The sequence below is a fragment of the Coloeus monedula genome (genome assembly GCF_965178545.1).
Source record: "Coloeus monedula genome assembly, chromosome: 1".
In the NCBI taxonomy this organism is placed as follows: Eukaryota; Metazoa; Chordata; class Aves; order Passeriformes; family Corvidae; genus Coloeus; species Coloeus monedula.
Genome location: NC_138781.1, coordinates 121,978,153 through 122,003,641, shown reverse-complemented (window position 1 = coordinate 122,003,641; position 25,489 = coordinate 121,978,153). Strand labels below are relative to the sequence as shown.

Here is a 25,489-nt window from a genome sequence, read left to right as displayed (position 1 = left end):
ACTTACACAGCAGCGCCTGAATTATTTACAAATGGAGATTTCAGTAGTGTACTACAATAAATCACCACTGCATACTGTTAAAGTTACGTTGCAGTAATGTGGCAGAAGAAAACCCAGAGATTCTAGGGGGAGGAACGTTAAGTATATACAAATCATACATATCAGCTCAGCAAACAAATTTATTCAGATATCCAAATAAAACCTGTTAGTCTTCCTCTGTCTCCCCTATCTCCTCCCATGCCATACTGGAAAAGGACTAGGCAAATTATATCCCCCCACACATGCAAACCAGTACACACAGGAGGTCTAACAAGTAACAGAGCCCACGGAATACTTCCTTCACGCTTTTGTATCATGCAGCCAGATAGCACACACCTCCCCCTCTCCCTCTACCCCACCCTTCCACCCCTAAAACAAATGCCCCATACTGGGCAAACTCCTCTAAGTGTGAGAGTTACACATGTGGAGCAAGCGAAGACAGAGAGCAGCATTTAGCTCACAGGCTTCAGTTTGAACGAAACAAAATGAAAACAGAAAAGAGAAAAAGGAGATGATATACAGGAGAAACTTGATTTAGAAGGAAAAAAAACCCCAAACAAATCAACTAAAAAACCTAAGAAGAAAGTTGTAGGACACACAGCAGAATCAAAAGCACAGTCTGTTAAGAGTAATCACTACCTCAGGCCTCAGCATATACAAAAGCAGTACCCTACTGGTAACAACTTTGAGGAAAATACAGGCACATTGGGGTGCCCTCTTTAAGAAAGGCTGCTTAAAAAAAAAATCCTGCAATGCTCAAAACTGTCTTTTGATATTTCTAAGTTTATTTAATACATGTTCTGTTGGTATTTTTAAATTCAGATTCAGTTCAAGTGTATTTTTGAGCCTGATAAGAGTTTTCAATTTCTTTCCAAGAACAGATTTAGTGCTCTAACAGTCAGTCACAGGTGAACTCTTAAGGCAGAAATAACTTATCCAATATAAATGTATGTCATTTAGTGTGTGCCACTTCTAACCCAAACAACATATAATATTGCGGCAGAAGGCTCTTCAACAGCCACCACAACAAACTAAGGGTCACAAAAAGTTTAACACAGCAGGAAGGACACAACTCTGGAGCAGGGGATGGGCACTCACTGCTTGCTATAGGCTTCAGACACTTGTTACTTCAGCTTATCAGCAAGTGTTTTGGCAGTCATTTCACCTTAATTCACTGCTGAGGCTGAGTCTGATCTGCACAAGAATAAATCATTATGACCGAAGCCAAAAGAGATGCACAGGTCTAAGATTGAGGGGGAGCTGTTAATCTTTCTTCAACAACTGCCAAAATTCCATAGCATTTCATTTTTAGCAGAAATGGTAGAGACAAGGCTTTAGTCATGCTTAGATAGCTTAGCACCCCAATATCCCTTTTTTTAAGTTAACTGTGCTTTATACCATATTCTAAACTAGGACTAAGGGAAAAACTGCAGCTTGGTATGATTTTTTGCTATCAACAGTTTCACATTACATGTAGCAGCTGTACAAGTTGCTGGGAAACAATTACATGTTTTGGCTCTTTGGTTGTGAAAATGTAACCAACAAAAGCAACTGGAATTCAACATGAAATCCCAGCAAATTATCAGTCACTCACGTGCAAGTAAAACTGAAACCTGTGAAAGAATCATCTTGTCAAAGCACAAGTTTTAGAAGTAAACCCTCCTGCTAGGTTCTGTGTTGTAAAATTTTCAAATTCTAATTGCAGAAAATAGCATCAGGGCTTCTCAAAAAGAACCCCTACAAAAATACAGATATTTCTGTAGCAACAAAAGGTTTACGTGTGCATAAAGTTTGTGACAAAAAGCCAGCCAGAATGCACAGACATTTCAGTTTTGTTCTAGCTACTCTTTGAAAGTACCAGAGTCTTAACATAACGTAGAGTCTAAGACTGGCATGTGAGCCAGGACCAAACCAGCAGGATCAGCAACTGATTGCATACGTGACTTTAGTAAGTCACAGCGTATTCCCCCTGCCCCTCTCACACCCCAAAAAGCAGCACTGGTGGCTCTTTATTATACTAGCCCTGGATTCCTGGGCAATTCTATATACCTCTTCCATGTTCTCAGAAAATGAGAGACTATCAGAAGCTTTCAGTTTTTCAAATCATCACCACTTACAACAGCATGCATTTTTGTTCTTCTCGAGACAGGGTACAAATCCCCCCCGCTCTGCTCCCTTAATGGACCATTTCTATGGCTAAATTTATTCCCCTTTGTAATGAAGCTTAGTCTGCTAGATAAGAGCATACTTTTCTCTGATCTCAAGCAATTGAATTCTACAACATTGCCAATTGAAAAAAAACTTCAAGTAGTTAATTCAAGCTAATAGTCTTGTTCATTCACTCTGTCTTGTGAACAGCTAGTTACAACATGCCAGTCTTCCCTTGTCATCCATGCAGTTCAGTCCTATGGTTTTACTGTCATGCAACACAATTTTCAAACTCCAACTGAAACAATAAGAGTGCTTTATAAATGCAAACTTTGTATAATAAACAATTAACAGTTCAAAGTATGCAAATGGCATAACATCTTATTAATTTAAAATTTGAAAACAATTATATTACATTGCTGAAAATGTTCCTAAGTGTGTAAAAAAGTACTGAAGTCAGCAACTAACAAATCCATACTGGTTCCCCCTTCCCCAAGATACCAACAAAAGGTTCCACACCATTTTTTCAAATTTTATTTAATCTCAGAACCACTGCTATGTTACACCCATCAGGCTGAAGTTTATTCACTCTGGATGTTCAAGTTCTGACAATCAGAATGGGTGACATGAGGATCCCTTTCCCCGAGTGTTGTGTTGCAGTCAGTATTGGTCCAGTAAGACAAAAGTTTTGCAGTCATTGCCTGCCCCCCACCCCTTTATTTCCCCCAATACATGAAGCATGGCCTAGCATTAGTGTCACCCTTTTGTCTGCAATTATTTAAATAGGATGAGATGGAAACTCAGTTGTTTGCACATTTGTACAAAAGGTGACATGAAAATTCTGTATTTTAACAAATAAACACTTAAAACACAGGATTTTGTTTTGCAGTGTGGCAACCCTTTCATTTGAGGAAAAATATGCCCCCCCCTGCCAGCCATGACCATAATAATTAACAAAACAGTTGTAGTTTTGATTTTCATCAAGATTTCCAAACTGGCAGATTTTATTTTCACACCCTCTTCACAATAGACAAGATGCTTACCATATATTTAGGATTACAAGTTGTCACTAAAAGAAAACTTTACACAACCACTATACATTTAGGTTGAAAAACTGTCCTTGCATGAAAAATATACCTAGAAATCAAGTGGTAAACAAGAAAAAAAACATTGAGAAGATTAATGTTTTTAAAATGTGCCATTTTAAATTTATCAACTCCTCTACTTTTCATTCATACTGTTTTTACCTATAGTATTTGTTAAGGCAAACAGCTAATCCATTTCTGAAGAGGTGTTGTGGAAATTGTGGATAAACAGCAAACATTTGGCATTAAAATAGATAGCACGTATGTAGCCTCTAGTAATATACATTAAGCATCTCTCTTGGACTTCAGGATAATGACAGGGGAGCATGAACATGCTAACAATGTCAAAAATGCTTAAAATTTAGCATCCAAGCAATTTCTATTAATGCTTCTGTAGTTTTCAAGCTCTAAGTAGTATAGGTTTTATGCAAATGCATTAAAGAATTCTAGCTTGGCAAGTACACCCAAGCAGGTTATTAAACTATATATACAGAAAGTGATAAATACAGAATTAAAAGAGTCCTTCCGCTTCTCTTCATAGCCTTGAAAATTGACAAAAAACTTGAGGACAGCTCTACAATATTAAACATTAGGTAACCTCAGGAGCTGGGAAACCTAACTACACAAACTGATTAAAATACTCAGATGATTTTGTAGTGTTTAATACAATTCAGTTCGTAGTCAAGGGCACAAGACAACATTTAACAAAAATAATCACATCAATTGACCTAGAAATCAAATGTAAATAGATATGAATACAATCTCCAAAATCTGTCTTTAAGTGAACATTTACCATTTATTCAAAGTTATACAAGAATTTGAAGGATAAAGTCTTCTGCAACTGGAAACCAACTTACAAGTTTCATGTCTCAGTTGAATTGAAGTGGAGGCGAGCGGGGCAGGGGGAGAGAAGGGTGAACAAACAAGTTAGTAGGCCCCATCCAGGCAGCTAGAAAGTAAAAACAGGCTCAACAGCAGCCTCCTCCAGCTTGTTGTCCTCCCTGATTGCCTGCAAGTGTTGCATTGGTGGCAGCATGTTGAGGGCCAATTTTTATGCCATTTGCCTGAAATGAAGTTTAATACACACTGTAAGTATTTTAGAATATACTTGAAAAGATACTTTTTCTATTTAGAAGATCATATAACACATTCTCCTAATGTATGCAATAAATATAGCAAAGTTTTTAATTTTTTCACAGCATGTTCTTAGTGATTAAGTATTATTTAAAGGAAGATGGCTTCCTTCTCATTTAAATTCTATCTCCATGTTACACTCTGTAGCTTAAACTCTTAAAAAAAACCCCCAAAACAAAACAAAGCCAAAACCCACAGAGCAAGAATTGTATTTGAATACTACTCAGCACATGGCTCAAAAATACACAGCATTTGCTAAGAATGTGTAACCTCTCCCCTCTTGCCAAAATCTCCACTAGTTTAATAGTTTAATATAAAACTTTTCCTCTCTAGACAGCATTTCTTTCTGTGTTGAATCAGCTGTAGAGGCTAAGGGCATACGAGTGTTCTGTGTCATCAATAATTTCTGTGATCCCAAAAGACATGGCTACTCGCCAAGAACCCACACACAGCGTAGCTCTTTCATTCATCAAAAATCACACTTATATCTTAACCCTCACTCCCTCAAGTGGATTTTACCTAAAAATACAGCACTTTGAGAAAAGTAATACAGTAGCTTCAAAAATTAAGCTCTTAAGGAAACTTTGCGTCACAGCAAATCTCAGATTTATAGTGCTTGGCAGTTGTTCTGCAGCAGTGGTAGCCTTCGGGTTTCTGGCACTCGCTCAGTATTGACAGCAGCTGATGTGGTTTCTTTTCGCTCTTTGACTCCTCTTTAATAAAAAGCATGCCCTATGGCTCATTGGTTTTGCCCCCTCTGGGCTGATAGCAACTTCTTGAGGAATCAAGGAGCCAGACTTGGCATAAAGCCAAATAAGTAGCACGGACTGTTGGCTCTTGACAGCATATTGCAATCAGAGCTCCTTAAGGCACAGTAAAGCAGTCAGCAACTATATGAAACCCGACAGATACAACAAGCGTGCTTTTTCAGACACTCTGATTGCTCTCCAATTTATATTGTACTACCAACTGCATTTTCTTCAGGAAAGATGTGAAAGAATTTTAAATTTTTTATCAGTGGACTGAATTTAAGAAGTGTCTCACCAACATGCACACACACTTTACAGTCAGAATTAGTTTGAAGGATTACTATTCAAGTCTTATTTAGCTACAAGTTTCCTGATGCATTACTTTGCATACTACTCAAGTTTCTCATTTTTTCCTCTCTGAAGTAATGAGTAATACTTTCAGTAGTCTAAAGTTTGTCATGTTGAAATATATTGAGCAGAAAGAAGTGAAGCTATTTAATTTGAGTCCTGCCAATTCCTTTCCTACTCTGAACAATTCTGCAAGGACTGTAATGTTTAAGAGAAGCATCACAGTGACAGTCTGGACACACCTCTCCACAGAGCAGACACAGAACATGAGTGGTAGTGCAGATTTTCACATGTGGTTTTACTAAGCACCTCAGCAACAATATTCAGGGACATGAAGGATAAAAAAAACCAACTTGGTCTTCACAAAAGACTGGCCACCTCACATTGCCAAATTTTTTATGAGACGTTAACAGAGAGCTTATATAAATCTTAACATTTCTATACAACACTAGTATGTCTATTTCTCACCTCTGAATTTGAATCTGCTTTTTCTACTGCTGTGAACATCTCTCCTAACTGCTCAAAATTTTCAACAGCACAATCATTTCAAAATTCAAGAGACATTATAGGTCTTTCTAGCTCTTGCTTCCCTTTCTCCAGTTCTCCACCCCCACCCCAAACAAGCAAAGGCACAGGTCCCAATAATCTGTAATTTCAGTAATGTGCATAACCAAAATGGCTAATCTTTTATTCCCTACAGTATCCAGCCACCTAAACCAGGAACATTTCAAAAGTCTTTTATGTAACTCTCAAAGCAATCCCTCCCCTACACTGGACAGCTCATGGAGTGCATCTGGCATATCAACATGGTCCCCCATTTACATAGTGGAAAATTATCTTTGAAAACAGATGACACCATATGGAGAAGTGGATGAAAGTGGATTTTCTTCTCTTTTGGGGATTTATATTATTTTGCGATGCTTCATGGATGGATAGGGTCACTTATTTTAATCCATTTTTATCACAATAGCATTCTAGATGCAAATGGAACAGACAAATCTTTTACTGTTCAGCCTTCTAGGGAAGGTGAATTTTGCACTTTTAAAAAGCAAAGAGTCTTCAGAGTACTAAAAGTTACCTCATTATTAATGTCAAAAACTCCTTCCTGGATTTTCTCATAGATCTCCTTTGCAGTGTTAATAAATGCCTAAAACAGAGGAAAAAAGACGACAGACACAATGAATGCAATACCCTTTGGTGTAAGATGCTCTAATTGGAATTCAATCTCATGTGCAGTTGCTTCAGTGAGACTTTCCTTCTTGACCTCTGCAGAAACAGGTATGACAACAGCACCCTATAACTTACCCTGAAGCAGCAATGGATCACACGCTGTTTACAAAAACAGTGGCATTTTCATAACATCCGTATTCTACAATCTGTTGTCCAGTAATTACAGGGAAAAAGTGGTTTTTAAGATATATAAATTACTTTTAAATTATTTATTTCTGACCCTTATGGATAGATTGTGTGGCAGATGGTTTCCCCTACCCTTAATATCTTTGTAATAGGCCACTCTAGATTAGAGTGCTTAGCAACATAAAACCACAGGGTACTTACAATGATGATGTAAGGATGCTGTCTGCTGGATGAAACCTTATGCTATCATTTAATATTCACCTAATTTTAAGAACGTATTCTCTTTAATTAATCTTGCACACAATGGGCAACAGACATCTTAATAGTAGAAAGGAGAGGCCCCAGGTTTTATAACTTCTAAAAATCTATTGTTTTAATTCAGAGAAAATACTTCAACACTCAGGTCTGAAAGAGTGACTGCTATAAATGTTTTTGGTTAAAGTTTACAATCAATGATTCCATTCTTCATCTCTCATTTAGCTTTATAGGTCAAGTAATGCCTAAAATAATGTATAATTTAGGAGGTGATTAACAGCAGCTAGTAATTACAATAAACATACAGGTTTTTTTGTTTTAAAATACCAACACCATACAATCATACAAGACATGCAACCCTCTGCACAAGCCTATTACAGCAAATACAGATCTAATTCAAATATAAAAAAGTAAACAGGGTTCATGGAGAGGAACAAATCATACCTTTCCTCATTTCTACACTGGAAGCATTTGACTGCTGAACTTGCCACCAGAGCTTTGTTTCCTAATTAACAGGACTGATATGTTTTCACCTTTAAAGGCCTTACAGCTCCCCAGAGTAATCAATCTACTGCAGCTCAATTACTGCACCAAGCATACACCGCAGCCAGTGAAGGAGACTTGAACGACTGCAGCAGGAGCAGAGAGATATGAATATGCATAAACTCTAAGTGGGTGATCGAATCATCACAGAGGGTCATGAGAATTTGCAGCAAAATAATGAGAAGAATTAATCATTGCAGATTCACAAGGCACTTAGGAAGCGAGTTCGTTTTTCAAACACGTGTTAGAGTTGAGAAGAAAAATTGGCTTTTGGCCAACTATGAATTGATTCAAATTCCTCAGAAACAGAAGTTTTCTATGTAAGGAAAAAAATTCAAACTTATCTTTGTTCCTGATAACATACTAACTATTGTAATGGCCTCATATATGTACCTACTGAAAAGTATACGTCAACTTTGAAAATTCACACAGCTGGAATCTGTGAGGATACTTCTACTTCAGCGGGACACTAAACAGAACTTGAAGTCTTAAAAAAGCGTTATGATAACTTCATGTAAACAAGCACTTAACAATTGGCACTTCTAACTGTTCTAGAAGATGCCGGCTAAGTACGCCAAGACTCTTAGAATTAATTTCATGAGAATTACACTAAATCTACAAAACTTACTTTAGAGCAACAAACTAGAATTTTAACAGACTCCAATCTAATACAACTGAGAATAAATTATCTCTTGGATACTACACTCAAGAACAGTCATTGTAGCAATGCATCTATCCTCACAAAAACCAGTAAAATGCACTGGAAAACAGTACTGCATAAACACAAAATTCCTTCTATTACTATACATGTACTGTACAAAGCAAGAGAGCATACTGAGTTCAGTACAGTATATTTCAATATTTAACATATTGGCCAAGAAACTGTTGATCTGAAAAAACCAAATATTACATTAATCTCAGTTCTATCATTTCAGTTCTCTTGAAGTCATAATCTGACTACCCCATTCCCATCAGTGATTCTGGTGCACAACATATTTAGTGTTGAAACAGCACATACTGTTGCTCTGCATAGCAAAATGCCAGGTTGCACTGGGCCACAGAAGTAATTCCTATTTGAAAACAAATGATAAGAATATAGCACATAATAAGTCTACCTCACGTTCTCTTCTTTTTATGTACTCTAAAAAATTGCTACTAATCAGCCATGAAAAGAGACTTCAATCCCTTGATGCTTCCATTTGTTTCTCACATCCACATATTTTAAGTTAACTTATGATTCAAAGTGTAAGCAGACTCAAAATAATCACCTGAGAACATCACTAAAACAGCACTCTACCTGCTCTAGAAATATCTTATCAGATTTTGGTATTGCATGCTAGTGCCCCAATTAGCAAGGACAAGAAAGTAAACTTGGTATAACTGAATTCTTCTAAAAATCTCTTTTAATACTGCATATTCTGATTCTTATCTGGAACATGCAGTATACTGTAAACTCTTAATTATTTATGGACATTTTAATTTATTCATAGTTTATCATACTTTCAGATTAACTGAACCATAGATGCAGAAAGACAGCAATTTCCCCTCAAATCCAGTTTAGATTTATTAGACCACATGCAGGGGACTGCAAGAACACAGCTGTAGCACTTCACACACCAACTTGGATCCAGGTGCAGTTTAGCCACTTCCACACAAGACCTCACCAGTAAGCCCACATGGGCTCAGCTGGCTGCCTACCAAGCCTACTGCAGTTGCACTGTACATTCCCATAATGCTGCTACTACAACACTAGACAAAGATACTCATGCTTGTCCATCCCAAATCAGGTTCAGGTTCATTTTCACCACTCCAGGGGAGGCAGTACCAGACTCACCCTGGATTTATGTACAATCACCTGAAAGATGGCAAGGCCCTCATACACAGTACCTCTACTACTCCCAAAAGTGAGAGACTTTTGCAAAATCAGTATGTTAGACTTCCAAATATAAAAATCCTTGACTAAATTTTGGGAAAACTCAAGAAAACAACGTAACTTCAGGAAAATGTCTACATTTAATGTTTAACACTCAGTAATTTTCTAAACCACAACTTACTGATGCTTTTATGCATGAGACTGCTGAATATAACTGTACCACAGCATTAAAAAAAGGTTGTATACAAGTTATTCAGTGTTTTGTTTTAATGTAACGTGTTTTTCAATTGTGTGTTCATTATAACTAGGTTTCCAAATAACAGCAGTGCCCCACTGAGAAGTGCATTACTGTACAAGTGGGAAAATGAGTCCTGCAAGATGTGATCTGCTTGTTGTGTCATGCCTGCACCTACTGCAAAGCCAACAAAAGAGGCTTTTAAATCACAATATACCAGTGTAATATCACTTTAGATTATCTGTATAAGGAGTTTCCCAGATCATAGTCCAACATGAGAATCAAGAGGCCATGTCTCACAATGCCTGCCCCAAAAAACCCCCCAAACAACACAAAACTGCAACAACCAAACCCTACAGATACCACATTTTAGGTAAATTAATCCTACAAACACTGAATGTAGAATTAAATCAACTTCAACATTCATATCATCACACAAATAAGTAATGCAGGTTTACTACCCTTGAGACAAATCCAGGAAGAATTAATTCTGCAACTGGTAAAAATGTAAGAAACAGGTAAGGGAGTAAGTTCCTGATACCTCTGTCTCATGGAAGCTGTATGCAGGAGTAATAATAAGCTAAGGGCATCAGAACATGATCAGTAGAGCAGCTACATGTAGTTTTCACTTGCAGATGTCAATAATGTCGCTTGTCTTTCTCAGAAAGCTAACAACAGGACAAGAATCTGAGGACTTCACTACAAGCTGAGCATAACAGGAAAATCCTGTAAATGAATCACCGATACTTTTCAAAACTCAAGACTTTACAAGTTCATCTTTGCCTAAAATCAAGGATGAGATCACGTTCGGCACGGCCAGCTCGTGGAACATACTGCCCTCTGGTGGCAATGTTAAAATTAAATTTAATGCTTGGAAATAAAAATTGGGCAATCAGTATTTCTGGATTCTTTCTTACAATTAAATGAGGAATGTTAAAGGTTAAATATACCACAAGTTCTAAAGCATGACCCAGCCAACACCTAGAATTTCCTCCTCCTCTCCAATTTTCTATCTTATCTTTTAGCAGTAAGATATGATAAAATAGTTAGATTACTCTACTATTTAAGAATGCATTTGGAAACAGTAACAATATGGACAACAAATGGATCTACGCCTAAAGCATGCACCTTCCCAGTGTGTAAGTGGTACTGGATGGCCACTTAATAAAGTGAGATTCCAAAGCTCTGAGCAGCTCTTTTATGCACACACAGTAAGGCAATACCTTTTGCAGCTAAATGATCTTTCAGGAAGAGGCCTAGCATGCTAGAAGGAATGCAGAAGGATTAATTATAAGCAGTAGTAAGGTGCTATATCATGGATCCACACCCCAAAAGCACACATTTGTAACCTTATATTTGAAGTATAGGTGCAAAGACACAAACCAGAACTTGACAGCACAATTTATGTTCCTATTGAGGCACAATCTTTCTGACAAACTTATTGGGCTGATTCATATTACTAGAGCTCAAACTGACTTTAAAAGTCCTGCAGCTGCTGTTGAACAGTTACACAGGACAGAATACTTGAGGAAAAAAAAAAGATAAATTCCCTAGAACTAAGAATCCATCTCTCCAGGAATCTACAGGTCAGGCAGGCAGTATCATACATTTCATGCTCTTCTATAAAGCCTGAAACACTCAGTCAACTGAAACCTTTTATGCTCATCACAGATGCCCAGAAGCCCCAAGCACCATGGCAGAGCCACTATTCCTTACTGTGAAGCTGGGGCACAATCCAAGGATTTGCCACAAGGAGCTGTGTATCTTCACTACAGCCAGGTACCCTAGCCCTTCTCCCTTCCACAGCTGAAGTGACATGAGCTTCAACCCCATTTTCTCACAGGAGAAACTGGCTAAAATGTCAGCTTCACACTGCTGAAAGGTCAGAGCTTTGATTTCTAGAAGCTTGAAGGAATACTGGTTTTGATACAAGTTAAGATAAACCTAACTTTTGGGTGGGCTTTTTTTTTTTAAGGACTCATGATGTAGAAATCCTACTCTTTTGCAAGTACTAGTCAGATTACCTCTTGTGTCACTTTACCTTGCTATGAAAATTAACATCCTATGACTTTCAAGTTTTATTAACTAAATCCCTGCTTTCTATATTACCATGTCAAACAACTATTTGTTTCCCAGCTCTTAGTTGTGTTCAGAGAGAGTGTGGAAGGGAAATAAAGCACACTTTAAAAATCAGTTCAACTTAAGATGCCTCTAAGAATCTAATCTTGCCAAGAGATTTTCATTTTCACCCTTCAGAATATTACAAAAGGTGATCTCTGTTCTCTTATCTATCCCACTGGTGAAGCTACAGGAACTTGAGCTCCATGTAGAGGAAGTGCTCCATTGGTTAGTTAAAACCATTAGTCTACTCAGATTTAATCCTAAATAATGAATTTACTATTGCATTCTATTTATGTGCAGACAACTTGGAATAACACAAACAATGCTCTTAAGTTTGGCACAGGCACCCCTCCATATGGGAAACAACTTACTAAAACCAACTCCCACACCAGGAGTCAGTGATACAAGGGCACGACTCAGGTGAGATCAGCTTCTGAACACTGATGTTGTCTAGAACTGCTTTGACCAGCATCCAGAGAACTTTCTGGCTTAAGATTGGTCACAACATTCATCATTATTAAAAGTAGCACTCTGAAATGAAAAGATTATGCACAAAACTACTGTAGCTTCCCAAATACAGCTAGGTATCCTTACTTCTTGAGAACCAGTGCACATAAATGGATTCAAACCATTGATAGGCCAGGCACAAGAAGTTAAGCAGTGTGTGCTATAGGAGACTACATGGTCACTCTGAGACCATGCAGGTGACTCTACTCTGCCCCTGCCCAAGCAGAAGGCTCTTAGCAAACTCTGAACTGCAGGATGCAGGTAAGACCACAATTAATAGTCTCATACTACTGTTGAACTACCAGTGAAAAAGCTAATGTGATAAAATTGCTAATGCCTCTTGCAAACGAGACTAAAAAACATTCTTATGTATTATGTGCTGGTTTAATGAGAGGTCAGAAATCAACAGATGTTGTGACTGAAACAAGTGCAAACCCTCCTGGGGTTCAGACCCCAGACTAACATGTGTATGAGTGAAAAGCCTCCCAATGGATATCAGTGTTTTCTTAGAAGTAAATAAGCAACACTGAAGTCTGCAAACAGTACCTCAGAGCACACATCACCCATCCACAATTCAACAAAGTAAAGCAATTACGATAGCCAAGATTCTAAAAGTTAACAAGATTCCATCACGAGAAAGACCACAGCCAGGCATGTCAGAGTGTACACTACACTAACTCCAACCAGCTTAGAAATCACAGAAAAGGAAAAAAAAAAAGGCACAAGAAGTCAGTAATATTTTGATAGTTGGTTACCTTTACAGCTTTAGACAGAGGCTAAAAGGAAATGAACAACCTCCTGTTTAAATAAGTATGATATTGCTGAAGAGACTAGCATTAACTGTCCTTGCACTGCAGTCAAACTATAAGCCTGTAGCTAGCCTCCCCCCAGTAATCATTTTATCCTCTCAGTGATGCAAAAACTCTTTTTACACAATCCCACTCCACATCAAATATGATGACTTAACTCTGTGGTTACAGAGAATTCTTCTAAGTCTCCAGAGTAACTATGAAGGAAGAGCCTGCATCTATTTCCCACTCCCTACCATCTATTACCAATTACGCAAACAGGGTGGAAATTTCTCCAACAGCCTTACACAAAATAAACAGCCAAGAGGATATTTTCCACTCCTTATCATCCATTTCTATTTAAGATGTAGGTAATGAGGCATAATCCTGAAGAACATAATGAACAATTTTAAACTGTTTTAAGATCCAAGCACCAAAAAGGTCCATGTACTGCTCCTGCTACAGATTTACTAAGGTATTCCACAGTGGTGGAAATCAGGATTAAACAAGGGAAACAGCTTAAATAAACTTTACCAACAGAAGCTGATTTGTTTATATAAAGAAAATGCTAGAGATTAGGATTTTGCTTCTGTAGCTGTTAACTATTCTACATCATGCCACTTTTTTTAGTGTTTACCAAGAACACCATTTAAGGAATTCACTTGATTGTCACTGAAAGGGATTATATCCTGAAGCTTTTCCACCGGAACTAGAAAGTTAGTATACACACACATCACTCACCTGTATAATTGAAAGGAAAGGATTCTATTTGAACTTTTTGATAAATAACTTAATGCTCATTTGCCTCCTGATAATCAGAGATGCATTAGATACTGGACAATTCATTCACTAGGACATAGTTTTTGATGCAAAGAGAGGTGATAATGTGAGAATCAGATAGTAATGAATCCTGTGAAAGTCATCTGTAGCTTACTGTAACTTTTAAAAAAACTTAAATATTTTGTAACTACAAGGCTTTACCAATAAAAGAATACCTCATTGGTTACATACCATTTTGAATTTAGGACAGTTTTGGGAAAGAATAGGGGCAGATTAAAAGAAGATGAACTACATCATGTTATTCTAAAAAACGTTAGTGTGGATGAACCGAGTATGGGCTTGAAAGACATGTGAAGCAATCTTTCTGCTTTACATAGCACTAGCATCTCAGCAGGAGCTCTTTATCCACCACTGTACTTGTCTGACTAGAATGCAGTTAGTTTTCTTTATAGCAGTCTGCATGTGGCTGTGTTTTGGATTTGTGACTAAAACAGCACTGGTAACACACCGATGTTTTAGCTACTGCTGAGTGTCACTGTTTCTTACTCTGCCCTCTCCTGACAGTGATTAGGCACAGGGTAGGCAAAATCATGGGGAGCACAAACCAGCCAGGACAGCTGACCAGAATTGGCCTGAGGGGTATTTCATATTACATGAGTTAATGCTTAGAAATAAAAACCAAAGGGCAGTCAAAGTTGCTGCTGCTCAGAGACTGGCTGAGATTCAATTTGTGTGTAGAAAGTTGTAAGTGATTGCCTTTCTGTCACTCTTCACCCATCTGTTTCCTTCATTTTTAAAACTCTGTCTCAGCCCCTGAGTTTTATTCTGCTTTGGCTCTTCTGGTTCTTTCCCCCATCCTGCTAGACAGAGGCACTGAGTGAGCAACTTGGTGGGCATCCAGCTGCAGCTGAGGTCAGCTGACCATGACCACCCTTCAAGACAGGAATGCAGTAAATCAAGGTGAGAGATTCAAGAACTCACATGTGTCCAGAAATATGAACTATAAGCCAAACTTGAAAAGACTTAAGTTCTTTAAAAGTAGCAAAAACTGAAAAACTAATTAAATAAATAGCAGACTACAATAACCTCTTCAGCAGCTCCGTAGAGGACAGAAAATTGAAGCTGTGTGCAAATTTAAGAAGATTCTTACTAGGTAGTAGAGAGGAAAGATGTTGACAGTACAAACACCAAAGCACTGCAAGAGATTGCTCTGAAGAGCTTGTGATATACTAGGAGCCTTCAGAACAGGTTAGGGTGACATCTACCAAGAATACCAATAGCTTGGCTTGCTTTGGACTAGCAAATCTATTCTAGCCTTATTTCTTAGATTTCATGACAGACAGAAGTTAGCCATTTCTCTGATCAAGTACTTCAAAAAACCCCACAAGTACAATAATTAGGAAGCCTCAACAATATAAGTAGTGCTGTGCAATCAATTACAACACAGACATTGTCTTTCTTATAATATAAAGAGTAGCTAATTCAAGTTAAGGAACCCAGAATCTAGAGGAATAGTATCTATACAAATGTGTAATTTAAAGCAAGTATTTAAATAAAATGCCAGTGCTGAGCAAAGTTACCTCCTCTACATTGGAAGCAGTTTTGGCAGATGTCTCCATAAAGATAAGTCCATGCTCTCGTGCAAATGCTTCACCCTCCTCTTTCTTGACTTCTCGTCTAGATTCTAAATCACTAAGAAGGAAGAAAAAAAAAGTTAAATTACATGGTCTAACATGTCCATATAAAGATTATCCTTCACAGCCATGCTTATAAGCCTGAGAAGCCAAGAGCTCCCATCAGAACTTGGGTATATAACTAGTCAAGCCCTTAAATAAAGCAGAATTATTGTAAGCCCTGCACTTACAGTATATGGAATAGTTACAGGCATCACACTTACTTGAGCTATATATCCTAGCTGACATAAATCTTATCAAAGACTTTATGAAACAGCTTTCTACAGGATGAGTGTGTGTTTATTTAGGTATTCCTTGAATACTAACTTCAGACATTGTCTTTTCAGTACATATACTCTTCTAGTATAGTATTACCTACCAATTCAATACTATAAAGCTGAGCTGATAAAGGAGCTCCGTAAGTGATTTCTTAATAGTAAACAATTCTAAAAATAAAGTTCATTTTTTCTATTCAGTAGCAAAACTTCACACAGTCAATTCTGTTCTAATAAAAAAAACTTAAAAGCAAAAAATAAATTCTTTTGAACTACATTAGCTATCATCTCTGAGTAAGTTAGAATTTAGGTTTTGAAATTCCTGGCCCTCCAGCAGCTAAAGAAATTGAAGTGAGTGTTACACAAGTTCTTGCTCCCTGCTTTGGAAGCAATTTAATTCAAAGTTAAACATTACCCAAAGAAGCAGGAAAAAAAACCCTCTTGGACTGGACAACTAGAGATAAATCCATTTCTCTACGTCATACAGATAAGTATTTTACCCTTACTTTTTAAAACTCCTTTAGGAGCAAGGAATTCAGAGTCTGTCCTTCTTTGCAAGTATATTACATCTTGAGCAATAATAACAGTGATAAATTTATTATTGATGTATAAGTGTAAGATATATATTTCAATGAATTGTCATCTAAGTTGTACATGTATAAATATCTTAGATACATATTTTTAACTAAAAAGCATGCAAATAGATGTATTTAATTTGCTGTCAGTATACAAATAAAAGAGTATCATACTAGACTTCAGTGTTTCCCAACTTAGTAATTATACATACATTAAAAATAGGTAATACTCACTGTGGCATCATCTATTTTGCAGCAAAGCAGATTTTCGTGATTTTTAACTAAATGCTAGCTCAGATGAGTTACAGAACCAATACCATTCAGCACATTACTTATATATTAAAAAAAATTTGAAGGATACAAAAAATATCTTCTTAAAACAATTTTGAAGTTGACGTTCTTTATATTTAAGCACTCCCAGTATTAGCTGACATTGTCTTTTTCAACCTGAGCAATGTCTTTATTTGCTACTACCATGCTACTTTCAAAAATACTTTATTTAAAACCTTGACTCACTTCAGTGTTATCTCCATGACAGAACATAAACAAATAACTTTTTACTTGAAATAATGCAGTTGTATCAAAAACTGCAATGACTGCCCAGTCAAAACTCAATACTGATACCTAAACATATTCTTAAAGATCTTTAGCTGCTTCTACTAACCACAGTTGTCTTCCTCTCTCCATTCCAATAATTCGAAGCATTTGGTCTTACTAGATCAATATAGCTATGCTTTGTTCTGGAAAGAAGATTAAGTACAGTATTTGTAATGTTTTAACACTAGCATTTGCAATGTTTTCAACAAACAGCCATTATATTTCAAATTAAATTCTCAATACTCTTCAAATCCAGCAATAAATCAGTATTACAAACTTATGTCAAGTGCACTTTGGGGAGTCATAAGAGCAGTATTTATTTCTTCAAAACTGTTATGCTAGCATACATTCTTCCTTCCACCCATCTCTAGTAGTATGCCCTACCATAAGAACTCTTTCAGGAAAATACAGTAAAATTGAAGGAGTTTTCTTCCTGTCCTCCTTGAAAATAATATCCTTTAAAAAGCTTAAAACTTTTAAGTTAAACTCTTAATACTTTTAGTTCATGCAGCACCTTAATCTGTAACAATATAAAGTGCAAACTTTAAGTGTATTTATTGTTTGAATACAACCTACTTGTAACTGGGAATTACTGAACTAGCTGCAAGTAGCAAATAAGTCTGTATCAGCAGAATGCAAGACATGAAAATGTAGTTTAACAGCTAAGAATAATCAGAAAGTTACAGATGTCAATTAAGTACGCAAACTTATCTCAAGCAAACAGTACACTCTACTGTTTCTCTCAGTGCCATCTTTTTACTCACACAAGTATAGAAACAGTTGGTCAGGGCCATTCACGGGTTTACCAAAGCTTCATTTAATAAGACAAGATTACATTTTTTTATATTAATTTGTCAAGATTATGCTTGTCACGTTCCTCAGTTAAAAAGAAAGTTGTCAGTCATTTACCAGGTAGCGTAAAAAAAAGTTCACAAACCTCATCATTACTTAATATGTACCATGGTTTTCAGGAGAACGTAGAGGGTGGTGGGGCAGTGGGGGGAAAATAGAAGAGAGAAGAGGGGGAAGAAGAAAATAAAAGTTCAACAGGCCCAAATAGCAAACCCAGACTCACTATCACAGAGCTGTTTCCCAGTAGCATCTAAGAAACAATCTGGCTGTTCGTGAAATTTTCAGGGGCACACATACACATTGTAATTTCAACTGGCATCTTTACCTTCAAGAATTGCTGAGGCATGGACGTAAGTTCAAGTCAATTACACAAAGGCCCATAATCAATGGATTATTAAATTCTGAGGTGATGCATTTGATATTTTGAAAAAATTCTGCATCCAACAAATAAAAAAATCTAGACATGATGCTACAATTCACCAGATCAAGAACCGGAAGAATTAAAGATAATAAAAACATGTCAGTGAATATATTAAGACTTTTACTACAAAGTCTCAGGATCATCAGGGAATAATTTTGTAATTTTACACAGTTTAGCTGATAAGACGACCAAGTAACTGGTAAATTGATTACAAATTGGGTAACACTTCCAAAACTTTAAGTTGTATTTTCATCACCCAGTGACTTTACCAGGAAACAGTGAAAAAGCATTCTCTGACCCCAACCCCAGCTAAAAGGTACAGAATATGGAAGAGGCTTGTAAATCAGAAATGTCTTAATCACTGAGGTATGCACTTCTTACATTTGAAAGAAGTTTTTGATGTGAGTCCTGTACTATCGGTTTTTTTTTTAAATGACACTTTCTTTGATGTGATTCTTAACCAAAAACTAAAGCACTTCAGAACACCTCCATTTAGGAATCATTCTTCTAATAAGGGGGAGATCTAGGTGTTTCTAATTGGTGATTCCAGAAACAAAAAAGCATAATGAGAAAATAACTCAAATTCATTGCTACATGCATTCACAATCAATCCTTTGGAAGTAAAATTACTTCTAAAACAGATATTCAGAACGTAACATAGTTGATCCATGTGCTGCACATTTGTATTAGTCTAATTAGAATAGGAAAGGCTTTAGGTTCATCACAGAACTATGCAAAATGACAGAAGGGAAGTTAAAGTTCACATATAGCCTACAAATAAGAAAACCCAAAAGCTGAAATACGGAGAAGTTAAATCTTTCCCTCTTACAAAGTAGCAGCTGATCAATTTTTACCTTTTGTTTCCAATAAGCATTATAACCATGTTGGAATTGGAATGCTGACGAGCATCTTCTAACCAAGTTGTCAAGTGGTTGAAAGTGTCCCTCCTAAGTAGGGAAGAGAATGAACATTAAAGCAGTATTTTAAGAAATCCTTCCCCTGTTAGTCAGCTTCTTTACTTGAGTAACCAACTCACTTATTAGTGCACATGCTCCGGGGATAAAAGCTAGTAATCCCTTTGTGAGAGGGAGAACAGGTGAACAAAAATTTAGCAAACAAGGAGTGTTTATGAACTCTGACTAAAAAGTAATTGAAAACATGCTTGCTACAAATTGTAAAGAGGATTCTTAGAGCTGTAAGAATCTGTAATTTTATATACATACAAAAACTGCTGAACAGAATTTTAAAGGAACAGAATTTTACCCATCAGCTTCAACCAATCCAAACAACAGTACAAATAAACGCATACTCACATAGTAGTATTTGTTTTACTGAAAGCAGAAAGTGGTTGATAATCTTCTGTGAGTTTAGAAGCTGAATAATAAATTCAGCAGTAAAGTATTTTAAAGTGAGGTGCATGAATGTGACATTACAGTTTTTACAGAAGGTGTACACTAAGTATTAAATCCCATGCTTGTAGAGTGGTTTTAAGATACTGTATTTTATTTATGAATCAAAGATTAATTTAACTGGAAATCCAATAGAAAGAATATGTTACTTCCTGATATTTACAAATAAAAAGGGAACAAAAGGAAAAACATCTAGGAAATCTTGTAGTAAAGTACAAGGCATTGCTCAATACAACAAGAGCCAAGACCTACAGAAGGAGGCACACAATAAGATTTTGGAGCCTGAACATTTTCATAAACCGGTCAGAATACCCAGAGTTTTACAGATAAACTGTATGTAGATACTTTAATACAGCAGGGAAACTTTAGTAGCTTCTGAACACCTACTAAAAAAACTACCAGATTAAGACCTGTATTTTCCAAACCTCCTAAACACAGCAATGGTAGAAGTTTCCTGGTATTTTTTATGTAACCAAACTTCTATGTTTTACTATTTCACTCCTTTGCAGAATAGCACATCAGTAAAAGTATTCTACTATAATTAATTAAAGAAAAATTATCTCTCATGATAATAAAAACATTAGAAAGGAATTAATAAAATATTTTCAGGTCTTTCTCAGTAAAGAGAAATCCAGAGGTCAATAGTTCATAAAAATATTTTATTTCATTCTTCCTGAGAATTTGGGCATACTTTCTCAACTACCATACAGAGAAAACTGGAAGTATGTAGGTTACATATGCTATATCTTGATTTAGAGCACTTGAAGGTTGACACAATGTTAGGTTACCAATATCTACACAAAAAGCCAAACTAGATGAGACACTTAGCACTGCTACACACCATAGCACAATTCTACAAAGACATCATTGTAATCCAGTTGGTGCTCTCACCTTGTAATGTCGTACACTAGTAAAGCCCCTGCAGCCCCTCTGTAGTATGATCTTGTGATGGAACGGAAGGACTCCTGCCCTGCCTGTAGAACACAAAGTTTCATTACTTCATATCTAATATTTTTATTTTGGTCCTGAAAACCATGAACTTAGAATCACAGGATCATAGAATTCTACTTTTGAGAGATAGGGATAAGGAAGAGTATGGATGGGAAATCAGAAAGAGGACAACTGCGGACAAAGTCTCCAAAAACAGGAAGAGAAGGCACATAAGGAGAAGACACCAACTACAGCACAGTGCTGTTAAAACAGAACAAAAAAAAAAAAAAAAGAAAAAAAAAATCGGAACAAGACCTCTAAACCTTTTTTGGAAATCCCTGACAACCCAATTTACTGAATGGCTTCACAATACATGAATCATTATTAGAGCACAGAATGGACTCCTAGCAACTAAGCTCTGAAGACAAATTTGAAAGGAAGCAAATAACCCAGAGCTTCACATTTGAATTCAATAACCTGCTCCCTGGGGCAGCTGTTGACACTAGAATAAATAAAGTCCATTGTAAATAAATGATGAATGACATCTTTACGCCCACCATCTGCTAGTGTAAAGGTTGTTGGAAGGCCAAGGATGCAGATTTTATCCGTTATATCATAAACTGCAGCCAGCTTTCAACAGTCTTCAGATGGAATTCTTTCAGTAATCATTTTATTAAGAAAAAACAGAAAATGGTTGTGAATTCAATTTTACACAATTCTGCTCCACAGTTAATCAATTTCCTCTGTACTTGATAAATAATGCTTGTCAAAGCAGCTACAGGATGCAAGAGTCATCTTCATACACACTGTGAAAAACTTCAAAGTCTACATAAATTAGATAGTTCTCACAGAAGAGTATTCTGTAAAAATCTCAGCACTTAGAAGTATATGCTCAAAATAATACAGTCCTGAAAAATAAATATTCATGGTTGTAGATCTTGAGCTCCTCATGCTCATGTTTTTCAGAAGACCTATCTAGCACTTGACACTTGCTAGAAGAAATATTTACTTCTAATATTTAGCAATAACAGATGCTTTAGCATAATTCAAAGATAACACAGAACATGTTTAAGAAATACTAATGCTGAAAAAAAACCCCTATGTGCAGTAAATCTGTAGAAGTATAGGAAATAGCCCTGATTTAAAACCATGAAACATAACAGTGAAATATTTACCAAATACAAGCTACCTTTCAGCCATGCCTACAAAATAAGTCTATGGAGAACTTTTTCTTCTCAGTTATTGTACTTTTCTTTATACTAGATCTTCTTGAATTCAAGGAGAACTTGATCTAGATACTGTCACTGAACAAAGAACAGTGAACAACAACAAGCACAACAAGTTTAGACATGTTCAGTCTTCAGAAAGCATCCTTATCTTCCAGAAGAGACAGTAACTTCTGTTTAAGAAAACACTTTATCTTAGCCATTCCAGTGGAAACAGTTATAAAATACAGTACAACATACTTAATAGTTTCAATACCATTAGAATACACTCACATATGCTCTTGGCCAAGAGTCCAAGTACATCTTTATGTAAACTTTGGTAATAGAATACAGACAACCAGTAGAATACACCAAGAAATAGTAAAAAAAACCTACAGTTTTTTAGTGCAATACTTGGTTTCCTACATAGACATTCAAGTAAGCTCTACAACTTTTTCTTGATGTGGTGACTAGCTCAAGTGGGTGGTAGATAAATGAAACATTTCCCTGCTAAACAGACAACTTATTGTTACCAGGGTATTCCATAGATTGCCTAAATTCATACATGACCTGGGCTTCACCTAACACATTAGGATTGCCTGTTTCACCTTCATAAATTCCACCCTGACACGTGAAATTGTTCATCTCCCTTAGTAAATTAATCATGGTCAAGCAACATGTCAGGTTCTAGCAGATCTTACAAAAATGTAAGAGTTGTGAACTCTTAAAAGAATCACTTACTTAAAGTTCAGTATATAAATCCTAAAAGTACTGTAATATTTTTAATTCTGCCTCACTTGACAATGGTGAAATTTAAATATCATTGCTTCCTTAAGGAAAGGGTAGAAAATGGTATCTTCTTTGGTGAAGTATTATTTTGAATTAATCAATTAATTGAAGAATTATTTTCCATATAGCAATAATTAATTTGTGCTTACATATACCGATGGACAAGACAAACTAAATTCCCTTTCATTCTAAGCAAAAGAAAACTGAATTTCTGTAAAGAAGCTCCATTATATTAAAGTTTATTTTATATATAATATAAAAATGTATTATATAACACCTTATATATATAACTTACTGGCTACTTTAACAGTATCATTCTGAACAAGATCTAGAAGGTCAATATAGCAGGGTTAAGCATGTAGAATATACTCCACAGCTTTTTTTTAAGCATCATTATTACTTTACTTCTTCATCTGAGAATTTTCTCTGTCCCCTCCCCTTTTTTCCAAGGGGGACAGACTATTTCAAAGAAGTCAAAACTGAAAGAAAATGTAGGCTTTCTTAAACTGACTTAAACCACAAGTGTGCTATAATTATACTTTATCAGTCTTACAAAAGCAGGATCTACCGAAGTTTAGCTACTTGTTACAAGGAGCAACAGACAGAAGTAGCAGTATAAAAGCTCAGTATAAATTAAAATCAGCTTCAATACCAGAGAAAGGCGCTTTATCTTAATTTTGTTATTACCATCTCTTTCATGTTCCTGCAAAATCCAGCACTTACTTTTTTTTTAATCTCTCTTCCATATTAAAAAGCTTTTTTTCACAGAATGGTTGAGGTGGGAAAGGGATCTCTGGAGGTCATCTATTCCAACCTCCCTGGCTCAAGTAGGGCCAATCAAAGCAGACTGTGCAGTTCCACATCCAGATGGTGGGGTAGGGAGCAGTCTGTGGTGTCAGAAATAGTAGGGGCAATACTCAGGAAACAAATGTTAAAAATATGGCCTTGGGTGTTTCCCAAGGCTGTATTACATCCAGTACAGGTGATACAAGCTTTCGCTCCAAGACAATCCCTGGTTATATGCACTGTCAGAGCTTTGCTGCAGTGGAAATGGGAAGATAGAGGATGTTTCTGGTAACAGCCAGACCATGACAGCTACTTCACACACAGAAACTCCAGCTCAGACATGGCTGCCTCCAGGAACCTATTACTGCACACTGAGCAGGCCTGAACACGCCTCCTCTCTCTTCAGGGAAGCAGGTGCTAGGTCTGACATGAGTAGCTCACTAATCATGAAAAAATGCAGGCCTCTGATAAACAAGCAATGGTTTAAGTGCTAAGTAACATTCTTTTTTGGCTGTTTTCTGTACTGTAAGCTTTTACAATTCATACCATAATGGTTCACAAACAAACAAACTTTCTGATAGGAGAGACTTATATAGACATAGTTCTAGAAGTCATAGGTCTTCAAGCAAGTACAAAAATCTTTATCCTTGCTTCAACTGCACAGACATATCCCATGTGCTTCTCAAAACATACTTCAGTATAGAGACCAAAATACAATTTGAAAATAACAATGTAAGCAGAACACAAAGCATTATTGATCACCCCAGGTCACTAAGATACATGGAGATTTAGGACCTGCCCTAGAGTTACAGGAACATTTAAGCTATGCAACTGTGTTGTCAGGGACACAGCATCTCTGGCATATTTAAGAAAAGACTCTAAGTGTTACTATTCCCTCAGGAAATCATGGTGTCATATCCAAGTATGCTGGTGGAGTTGCATCAGTTGCAAAATATGCAGGCAAGCCTTTGTTTTCAAAAAGTTACCTGCAAGTTCCTTAACTGTGTATTTTTAAATCTATAAAATAAGGGGAAAAAATTAAAAGAACCATAACTCAGGAAAAGAAAGTAGTTTAAAAAATAGCATTCACAACAACATATCTCCCTAGAAAACAGTCCATTAATTTTGCTGAGCTCTCTATTCTCAATGCTGAAGAATTTGAAAAGTTTCTTCAACGACCAAGTCACCTGAGAACATCCCAGCAGGCCTTCAGCATCCAAGCTGACAAATAGTTTTTATTCAGAGGGAACATTACAGTATACATCTACATGCAATATGAGAACTACAACACACCTAGGTAGCAGCTCTGGACTCCCTCACTCTGAAAACAGGCATATATATGTGGTATGTTCAAAACTGGTGACAGAACATTTCAATCACACCAGGAATTATTATTTACTTGTTTACATTTTCCTAAGTTGCAAAGAAAACTAAAAAGACATCTTAAGAAATAACCAACTCGTGTCACACCATCTACAACAGCTGCCAGCTGGGAACTACTCCACAAAGTTGATCCCCGGAATAAAATGTTCCAGAAAGAAAGAGGAGCAATACATACCTTTAAATATAGTTTTGAAAGTTATAAATACATTAACAGCCACTTAGTCACATGTCAACTTGTTTATACAAATGCATTAATCTTTCTTGCAATCATGTCTCCAATTCAGAAAAAAAAAAGAATTTTAAGATGGTTTACTAGCATGTAGTACAAATAGGCACAGAAGCAGTGTAAAAATAAAAAACAACCCCTTCTGTTTCCAGCAAAGATTCCCAAAAAAACCCAGAACTAATAACTAAAAATGCTTATGAAGAATCTATCACAATATAAGAAAGTCTCATAATTTATGTGAAGGATTTAGCCAAGTTACATGTTGCTTTAGAATTTAGTCAGCATGCAGTAAGAACTGAAATTTCAAGAGCACTAAAGATCCCCAACGACAAAACTGTACATATGTGTAAATACAGATCATTTGTACATCAGCCTTTTCTTCTGGTGGTGTTGAATAAATGCCATTC

The 25,489-nt window shown here is 36.4% G+C and overlaps 1 protein-coding gene across 1 annotated transcript in view; it reads right to left on the bottom strand.

Moving 5' to 3' along the window:
- Window positions 1-2,705: 2,705 nt before the first annotated feature.
- Window positions 2,706-25,489, bottom strand: part of RAB2A (RAB2A, member RAS oncogene family) — a 43,028-nt gene continuing 20,244 nt past the window's right edge. The window contains exons 4-8 of the mRNA XM_082289473.1: window positions 20,655-20,737; window positions 19,209-19,301; window positions 15,542-15,653; window positions 6,582-6,650; window positions 2,706-4,336 (exon numbers count right to left, since the gene is read on the bottom strand). Of these exons, the coding sequence (XP_082145599.1) occupies window positions 4,241-4,336; window positions 6,582-6,650; window positions 15,542-15,653; window positions 19,209-19,301; window positions 20,655-20,737 (453 nt within the window). The 3' untranslated portion in view covers window positions 2,706-4,240. The remainder of the gene's footprint in view (window positions 4,337-6,581; window positions 6,651-15,541; window positions 15,654-19,208; window positions 19,302-20,654; window positions 20,738-25,489) is intronic.